Source organism: Leptonychotes weddellii, chromosome 5 (assembly GCF_054177405.1).
Source record: "Leptonychotes weddellii isolate Sample4059 chromosome 5, ASM5417740v2, whole genome shotgun sequence".
NCBI lineage: Eukaryota > Metazoa > Chordata > Mammalia > Carnivora > Phocidae > Leptonychotes > Leptonychotes weddellii.
The window spans coordinates 18763214-18772995 of record NC_138373.1 but is presented as its reverse complement, the minus strand read 5'-3'; the positions used below and the strand labels follow the sequence as shown (position 1 = coordinate 18772995).

General features: G+C 47.0%; 1 protein-coding gene across 2 annotated transcripts in view; it reads left to right on the top strand.

Annotated features, from left to right (window-relative positions):
• PRKCB (protein kinase C beta) overlaps positions 1 to 6770 on the top strand; it is a 307175-nt gene extending 300405 nt beyond the window's left edge. The window contains exon 17 of one of the 2 annotated variants that reach the window (XM_081819817.1): positions 6117 to 6770. In XM_081819817.1, coding sequence (XP_081675943.1) covers positions 6117 to 6269 — 153 coding nt within the window. In that variant the 3' untranslated portion in view covers positions 6270 to 6770. Of the gene's footprint in view, positions 1 to 65 lie in introns of both variants that reach the window. The other variant, XM_081819816.1, reaches the window with a different exon arrangement.
• The last annotated feature ends 3012 nt before the right edge of the window (positions 6771 to 9782 follow it).

The following is a 9782-nucleotide window of genomic DNA, read 5'->3' as shown; positions in this document are numbered from 1 at the left end:
TTCTTTGGTTTCTTTTTTGTTGTTGTTTTCCACCTACCACAAGTTCTTTTCTTCCCCTCTCATAGTGTGGGCGAAATGCTGAAAACTTCGACCGGTTTTTCACCCGCCATCCACCAGTCCTAACACCTCCCGACCAGGAAGTCATCAGGAATATTGACCAGTCAGAATTCGAAGGATTTTCCTTTGTTAACTCTGAATTTTTAAAACCCGAAGTCAAGAGCTAAGTAGATGTGTAGCCCTCCGTCCTTCATTTCTGTCATTCGAGCTCAACAGCTGTTGTGGTGACATCTTTCCTTCTCATTGCCACGTCGCATCCATGTTTTATTTGCTGATGAGACTAGAGTGACCATGTTTCAGAAGCCAAATGTCCTCAGGTAGTTTGGAGCATCTCTGTGAGATGGGATGATGCGGGCGGCACGTCACAAATGTTGCTGCATTAATTAGCACATTAGCAAGCGTCCTCCTCCCGTTGACTTTCCCCAGCATGGCCGCTCCGCAGAGCCTGGGGGAACAGAAAAATGCCTGCTTTCTCTCCCTTTCTCCCAGCGCTCCCACATCACACGTTTCCCAACTCCAGGCATTCAGTCTAGATCGTTCCTACCAAATGAGCGGATCACCGGATGCTAGCAGCATTCTCTCCCTCCTGGACCTGGAGCTTGGCTTGCATCCAAGTGTATGGTTGCTTTGACGTAGAGGGAATTCCTCCATTCTGCCTGGTTTGGAGGCACCAGGAGCTGTGCCGAGCACAGGCTAAAAATAAAATCTATTTGCTACTTTTTAGACTCAAAGTGAAGGAGATGATCTCAGCCCTTTTAAAATGCCAAGAGGGTGCTTTGAGACAGTCTCCATCTAAAAGGACCTCAAGGGATCAGTCAAAAGGCAACTGGCTTGGGCACCACCTCCATGCTGTAATTCCTGATACTCTCTGTCCCCCCTGATCACCTTCATCCTCAAACTCCTTGCAAAGGGCATTTGGCATCACCCCCCCTGAAAAGACATGGTCACTCTAGCCAGGTCCCAGAGGACCATGGTTTTACATTACATTTCAAATTTTATTTGCTTTGGGGTTTTATTTCTGTTGTTGTTCAAATGCAAAAAGAAAAAAAAAAAAACTCACTTTGTTACACATGCTTTGAAATCTGTGTCCAAATGTTATTAACCACAATGACCTGCTTTGATTTGTCAAGAAGGCGGCTCTGGAGCCTAGCAGACCCATGCCCGCGCGGATGGGATTTGTCTAGGTTTGTTGCTGGCTTTGGAAAGCTAATTAAGCACTCTGAGAAAGACACCATTTCTTGAAACATAGACGGTTGTATTCTTCACTTTGATGTTGTTTTGCAAGATGTTTGTGGAAATGTCCATTTGTATCTGGATATCTGTTATGTGCCATTTTTTTTCTAGCATCGAGATACAATAAAAAAAAAAAAAAGAAAAGAAAGAAGAAATGCTATTTCAAGAAAAAACGGCTCTCTTTGAAAAATGTGGACCCAAACTGCCAAGCAGGGCTCCTGAGGCTTCGGGACAGAAAGGAACTAAACCCAGAGCTTAACCTCAGCCCCGGGGATGGTCCAGGGACTCCTGGCAGCCTGTAATGGGATGGGATGAGCTGGCCGGGGCTTCCAACGATACCGGATGCCAAGGCCAGAGTCAAGTTTAGGGGCCAGCTAGGAGCATGGCTGGGGCTCTTGATTTTCTTATCAAAATCACCATTCCTCCTAGCTTGGACTAAATATTCTTTCTTGCGAGCAGCTTTGTGAGCCCCAAGAAGCCAAGGAAACCCCTTGGGGGGGAGAAATCCCCTTGCCTACTGCCTCCTTCTATTCCCAGGCAGCCCTACAGAGAATTCTTATCACAAGTCGAGTGATTTCCAGAAGCGCCAGAGCTTCTAAGAGACCATCAGGAGAACTTTACCAACTTGAAAAGTGTCCTTGAAGGAACACTTCTCATCTTTAAGAAACCCGTGATTGGGATTTCCATATAGGCAGAGGCCCCTGGCTCACTCCTGTCTGCCCTTGGCTTCTCCATCGTGGTAGCAATGTTGACCCCATGTGGGGCAAACCCCAAGTCCCAGCTGACAAGCTCAGAAAGTTAGAGAAGGAAGGAAATCGGGGCAGAAGCCTCCTCCCCCCATTTTCTTGTTGGGGACACTGGCATCCGGACAGAGGAAGTGACTTGCCCAAGGTCAGGCAGCTGACTCAGTGCGGGACTGTTTCTGCTCTGTAGCCCGTGTCTCTGAGCCATGCCCACCAACAAGCAAGTTATCTGAGGTCCTTCGTCTGGCTGTTGGGTCACCAGGTCTTTCCTTGGACCTGTTCTCAGGAAGATAAAAACCAGGGAGAAACATTGGGCCATTGATAGATTATTTGAGACAACATTAGAGAACACTGTAAGATAGGTAGGTAGATAGCTAGACATAGATGGATGGATGGATAGATAGGAAGAATATATTGTGTATACACGCTGCACATTTGCCAAATTTCTGTCATTATTTTTTCAAAAGTTGAATCGTTTGCAGAAAGAGGTACTCAAGCCAGTCTCTGTTCCCCTAACACACCTTGCTGAGAGTTGGCCAGGAAAGTCTTCTGTGCAAGTGAGGGATCCTCGGTCAGAGTGCCCCGCAATTTCTTTTTCCATCACCACTTTAAGTCCGAAGGAGACTAAGAAACAGAGCTTTGAGAATATGGCATCTCTGGGCCATGCTTTGCAAGTTTATCCTGGAAGAAGGATTTCCCACTTCTCTGTGCAGTCATCCCCGTATTCCACCCCCCATTCAGTCATCCAGGGAGCATTCATTGAGCCCCCGACTGTGTGCCAGGCTCTCTGTTGGGTGCCAGGAGCACAGTGGGGAACCCCAACGATGCAATCCGGGGCGGCAGTTGTTAATTAAAAGCATGATGTGATCTAGAGATAAGCAGTCTCTGAGTTAGTCAGGGGAGGCTGCTTACAAGAAAGAAAAAGTCATCAGAAGTCTTCAGGGCACCTCTTTCTCTCTGTAGGCCACAGTTTGAGGCTGAAGGAGGAAATGCAGCAGTGGCCCCTTGACCCAGATTTCTGGGACAATCCTAGAGTGCAGTGGGTGGGGAAGGACAGGGGCTAGATGGGAGCTGGGGTGGGTTTCCTTCTAGAAGGCCAAAGGCACAGTCTCCATGCTTGAACAGACCATAGAATCACCAAGATTTGAGCAGAGACAGATACTCATATAGAGAGAGGGGATTGGTTTTACAGCTCAGTTCTGAGTCCCGAATCTCACTTCTTAGAGTTTTCTCACCCAGATTCCTGCAGGCATTACCCTTTCCAGCCCTCGGGGAGATGCTCTTCTGCCAGCACACTGCCCCCAGCTTGACACCGCCTGGTTCTTCTAGATGAGACAAGCTGAGATTTTCCAAAAGAACTTAAATTAGGGAAGGAATTTAAAAAAAGAAATTAAATAAGAGAATCCAAAGAAACCTAAACACAGTCCGTATTAGCCATGGCTAATTGTCTGCCAGGATCCAAGAATCATCTTTGGCATTTCTTAGACTTCTCACTAACCTGCTCCTCTTCTAGGAAAGGGTGGGGCCATGGTCCTAATGACCTTGGGGAATCAATAGGTCCTAATGACCTTGGGGAATCAACACAAATACAATGCAATTAAGTGGCAACTCCATAAGGAATTAATAACCCTCCTTGGTTGAGTGATACTCTGCTCATGTGGCTTCAGATGCTATCCACCCAAAAAAAGAATGGTCCCAACAGAGAGGCCTATCCTCTCCCACCTTCTAGAGGTAAAATTCAGGGGTATTTCCTAAGGGGATCTGCCCACGGGACGAAATCCCTAATGGCAGGTTCTATTTGGACCATGTGACTGTTTGAAGCCCGAGACCTACCAGCACAACAGATGGGGAAGAGCTGTGAAAGCTGGGGCTGATGGTAAGGGAACCTCCGGGGATGCCCAAAGGCAGGGAAGGCCAGATGGTGTCGATGTTCCCAGGGGAGAACTGAAAAGAAGCAACTGCCTGCCTTCTAGCCCCAAATCTACCTGGGGCCTACACATAGCCCCGCAGCTCTCAGACCTTGAAGGGGCCTAACAGTTCAGTCCCTACTGGGGCTCAAAGTGGACAGAGGCCGATGTGAGGGACCCAGAGAATCAACAGGAACAATTTCATTGCTGCTATAGAGTGGGGTCTCTGGCTCAAGGACAAGTGTATGTTGGGGAAAAAAAACAAGAGGCAAAGAGGCTCATCCTTAGTCCATCTCCATTCATTGATTCATTCATTCAACAAATAGTTGTGGACAGCCTGCTGTGTGCCAAGCCTTATTCTTGGCCCTGGAAATAATGGTAGTGAAGAAACAGGTATGGACCCTCCCTGCCTGGAGAGAGGCAATAAATAAGACAATGTCTGATAGTACGTGGGTGCCATGAAGACAATTAAAAGGATGCTAAGGTATGACTTGTAGGGCCCAGGGAGGGATGCACAGGCAATATTAAAGGAAGGGGTGATGTTTGAGCTTTTCTCTGAACACAAGAGATAACACAGCCCGTGCCTGGGACAGCATAGGACAGGCTGACAGCCAGCAGGACAGGATAAAACAGATGGGTGGGGCATGGCAGGAGATGGCCCACCATCTAGAAAGCAGCTCCATCTGCATCTTGAGCCCACTGCAGTCTAGCGACACTTACTGAAGTGTGTTCCCTGCCCCCATCCCCCGCCTTCACTCCCACACCTCAACACAAATACAATGCAATTAAGTGGCAACTCCATAGGGACATTTTACCTGTCTCAAGGGAGCAGCCTGAAGGAAGGAATTCTTGTGGGAGGTATTTGGCAACAGGGAATGAGCCCAGCAATGAGAAACCCTACCAGTAAGCGCCCATTAGGAGCAAAACCTAAGTATGAATGGCGATTGACTGGACTCCAGCAAATCAGTGAATACTCACTGAGCCTCCCCTCTTTACAATCTGACCCAGCTCTGGCTTCAGCGAGGCAGACCCAGGCGTTCTCCTCAGCTAACCTGTAATAAACCAGCCATCAGACTCCCCTGACCCACCCCTGCACCCAGTCGGAGGGACTGAGGTGAGCCCTAATTAAGCGCAATGTGGTCAGGTAAAGATCACTACCCCATTGTAAAACCTTGGGCAAGTCACTGTATCTTCCTGCACCCGTTTTCTCCTATGGCAAACCAGGGAGGGTGAGGACTCCAGCCCCTCCTGCCTTCAGGTGGGTGGTGAGGATGGGAGGGAACGAGAGCCTGCAGGACCCTGAACAGGTGAGAACATCATAGAGACGTGAGGTGTTTTTATTAGCCCACACTCTGCTGTTCCCTGGAAAAGGTTGCCCCAAATTGTAGTTAGTAACCTGGGATTAATGCCCCCCCGCCAAAAAAAAGAAATATCAGGCTAACCAGGAGAATAGAATTTTTGTTTGTTTTAAGGCTGCCCTTACAGACCTTACTTTAAGCTTTGGGTTTTGTTTCGTATAGCTTGTTGACTAGATACATGCTATGCTGTAACCATCCTTGGAGACAGCCTGTGGCTGATGAAGACCCAAATTCTAGTCTGTGGGTGGGTCTCTGAGCATCCCTTCAAAGCCTAGTTAGCACCAGGGGATGTGGGGTGGACAGTGGTCAGCTCCTTTCGTCAGGCAGCGATCTGATGTCCCCACATGACACTCCACCTTCTTGGCAACTGAGTGGTTGTGCAACCGCTCTCCTTTTTAAAGAAAGGAGCCTCCTCGCCACAGGGGTCGCTGCTGGATGGTTTCCTCTGGGACGCTCTATCCCGTGACTAATTCTATGACATTTTACATGGTAAGAAGTAGTTTCCAGTTCAGTTCATCTCAAAGCCAAAGAAAACAGAATCCACACATACCCACAGTCCACTTTATGACAATCCTTAAAGAAATTCAATGTTTCCTTTCCTTTCTTAGGCAATCGCCACCAAGTTTTCTCTCCTGAAGCCAACATACAATGTGAAGTGAAAGGCAGGGGATAGTATGTGTAAAGCACCTGCTAAACAACTCAGCACAGGGCTCTTTCTGACTCTGCCCATGAGATGTCATCGGCTTCCCACTAACTGGCAGGTGTGGGTAGTGTTTCCTTCTTATGCTGTGTTAATGTGTTTGCTTTCCATTTGGCAGAGAGACAAGCGAGACACCTCCAACTTCGACAAAGAGTTCACCAGACAGCCTGTGGAACTCACGCCTACTGATAAACTCTTCATCATGAACTTGGACCAAAATGAATTTGCTGGCTTCTCCTATACTAACCCAGAGTTTGTCATTAATGTGTAGGTGAATGCAGACTCCATTGTCGAGCCTGGAGTGTAAGACTTCAGGTCAAGTGTATGTATCAATTCTAGTCTTCCAGGATCCATGGTGCATATGCTGGCAGTCAATGTGTGGAGGGCTTGTCCTCGAGGGCTTTTCTTTGTATGTGTAGCTTGCTAGTTTGTTTTCTACATTTGAAAATGTTTAGTTTAGAGTAAACGCTTTCTCCAATTAGAGAGGTACAATTTTCCAAACTTCCAGAAACTCATCAAAATGAACAGACGATGTCAAACCTACTGTGTCTGATACCAAAATGCTTCAGTATTTGTAATTTTTAAAGTCAGAAGCTGATGTTCCTGGTAAATGTTTTTACAGTTATCCTACCATATCTTCTTTGAATGCTAAGCATGACTGGTATTTTTAAAAAATTGTGAGTAAGCTTTGCAGTTACTGTGAACTGTTGTCTCTTGGAGGAAATTTTTTGTTTAAGAATTGATATGATTAAACTGAGTTAATATATGCAAACTCTCTTGTTAACGTGTCTGCTTCTAAATAGGCCCTGGCACAGGGATTATAAACTGGAGAGCCCCAGGCCGAGGCAGCCGGTAGACGAGCTTTGTTTTGCATGCACACAATTTTATTTCGTTGTCAACATTTAAAAAAATGGGATATTTTATATAAATCCTGGGGTTTTCAGATTCACTTGAAAAAAAAATTGGAAGACAAGCAGCCCTGGGCCTGGTTCCCCTGTGGAAATAATTCAACCGAACTGAGAAACGGCTGTCTCCTTTAAAAGTGTGGGCTCACACTCCGCCGCAGTCTCCACCATGCCCTGTTGTGTTACACTCCCTATCCACGTACCTGGCCACTGTAGACGGGAGGCTGAAACTTCTGCCATTTGAATCACAAGCTTAATGACCTCAATATTTTCCTGTGCCCAGAATCAGGGGATCTGCTCAGTGATCCATTTAGTGTGGTTTGCGTGTATCAAATCCTCAAGCACAAAGCACTTAACAAAGATTTCGTTCCATCTGTGACAAAAGTCAGCAAGGAAGTTGCTGTCAGTACAAGGAGAACACTTTTCTTTCTTTTTTTAAAAGAGATTTATTTATTCTAGAGACAGAGCACGAGTGGGAGGGGCAGAGGAAGATGGAGAGAGAGAATCCCTAGCAGACTCCGTGCTGAGTGCGGAGCCCAAAGCAGGGTTCCATCCCATGACCTTGAGATCACAACCTGAGCTGAAACCAAGAGTCGGATGCTTAACCAACTGGCACCCCGAGAGAACACTTTTCTGTGGTCTACGAGGATGTCACTATCTGTAAAACCACTTACTTTTTACTGTTTTCTCCTAATTTGCCATCGGGGGAAAAAAAAAAGTGTATACCCTTTTCTCCACAACCCACTCTCAGAGATCAGAGTGGCACATTAATGAATCACAGGGTGTCAGCCTGATATCTTCTCTGAATGAAATCATGCTTCTATTTTCTTTTTGAAAGATGTGCTAATCCAATCTATCGCATATGCCTTCGTAGCTACTCATGCCAGTGGGTAGCAGAAAAGAGCAAAGCCGTCACATCAAGTGTGTTGTGACTCCACAGACTATTCATCTCCTGCCTCCTTGGAAAACGCCCAGTAAATGGACCATCGGACAGATGCAGTGAATCCATTGATCCTCATGCATTCTTTGCAGAATTTTAAAAACTCTGCCAGTTAAAATTGGGGAAAGCCAACTTAAACATAAGGAAGAAACTGTGTGTTCCATGCATCACATTTAGAAAACAACAATAAGCAGGCTTTCTATAGACCTTTGATGACATGTTCCATTTAAGATGATAATACAGAAGAGCTTGCTATTGCTACTTCTGGTTCTTCCCCATGTCATGCCAGCCCCTCCTATTTTCTCCCTCTGCTGGATATAAACCCATCTTTCCTTTCCTAGATGTTGAGCACCCACTTTGAGCCAGGCACAATTCTGGCTGCTGGGAATATAGAGACCCAAAAGATAGCCCAGGGCTTGCTTTCTCTTTTTCTTTTTTTTAAGATTTTATTTATTTCAGAGAGAGAGCATGAGCAGGGGGAGGGGCGTATGGAGAGGGAGAAACAGGTCCCCTGCTGAGCAGGGAGCCCGATGTGGGGCTCAATCCCAGGACCCTGGGATCATGACCTGAGCCGAAGGCAGACGCTTAACTGACGGAGCCACTCAGGCACCCCAAGCCCAGGACTTTCTACTCACAGGGACAAGAGGATGCAGAAGTCCCAGCCTCTCATCTTCCTAGAATCATGTCCAGCGAGAAATGAGTGGGAGCTCCTATAAAAGTCCTGCAGTTTACTCTGATTGGCTCAGCCTGGTCACATGCACACTCCTTAACTGAGCACTATGTCTGGGGTGGAGAGGGGAGGGGCGGAGGTACTTTGATCCGTCAGACCTAAGTTGTATTAGCTCTCTGTTGCTGTATAACAAGTTACTCCCCAACTTTAAAGCAACCAATATATATTAGCTCTCAATGTCTGCAGGCAGGAAATGAAAGCTAGGTGTGGCTTACCTGGTGGAACCCCGTCTCATGAGGTTGCAGTCAAGCTGTTGGCCAAGGTTGCAGTAACATGAAGGATCAACGGGGGGAGAGAGGATTCACTTCCAAGCTTACTCACATGGTGGTGGCAGCTCCAGTTCCTCACCAGATAGGCATCTCCAGAGGACTGTCTGGACATGGCAACTGGCTTCCCCCACGGCAAACAATTCAGGTGCCCAATCTGGAAGCCATTAATTTCAGAAGTGACATCCCATCACATTGCTGTTTTCTGTTCTTTAGAAGCAAGTCAATAGGGATGCCTGGGTGGCTCCGTTGATTAAGCGTCTGCCTTCGGCTCAGGTCATGATCCCAGAGTCCTGGGATCGAGTCCTGCATCGGGCTCCCTACTCAGCAGGGGGCCTGTTTCTCCCTCTGCCTCTGCCCCTCCCCCTGCTCATGCTCTCTCTCTGACAAACAAATAAATAAAATCTTAAAAAAAAAAAGCAAGTCAATAAATCCAGCCCACATTCAAGGGGAAGACCTTACCCAAGGTGAGCATCCTCAGAGTTGGGGGCCCCTGGGCATCATCTCAAAGACTACCGACCACACACATCATGAGCTGGACTTCTGGAGCCATGGGTAGACTGCCACCCAAACCACATGAACTGAGAATGAGCAAGGGGTTGCTCTGAATAAAAATTGGAAACTGTTCTTGGAACAAGGGGGATGTATGCTCAGGAAGCAAACCATAATGGTGGACTCTCTGCAGATGGGAATTTTGGTCTACCCCAAAGATCCCTCAAGTTTAGTAATGTGTGAGAGACAAGCCACTAGTGAGAAGTAATTCAAGGAGAGACTCGGCTGGCATTGCACTTGGTTCTCAGAGGTCTCCATTGTGTCATTGCCAAGCTCACTACCAAAGGCAAGGACCTGAATTTGACCTTCTGATGAGTTGTGGTCCTTTGCCTTCAGGGACTCAAAATTCACCAAGAAGATGAGTTGGTGGGAACATACACATGATATGAGT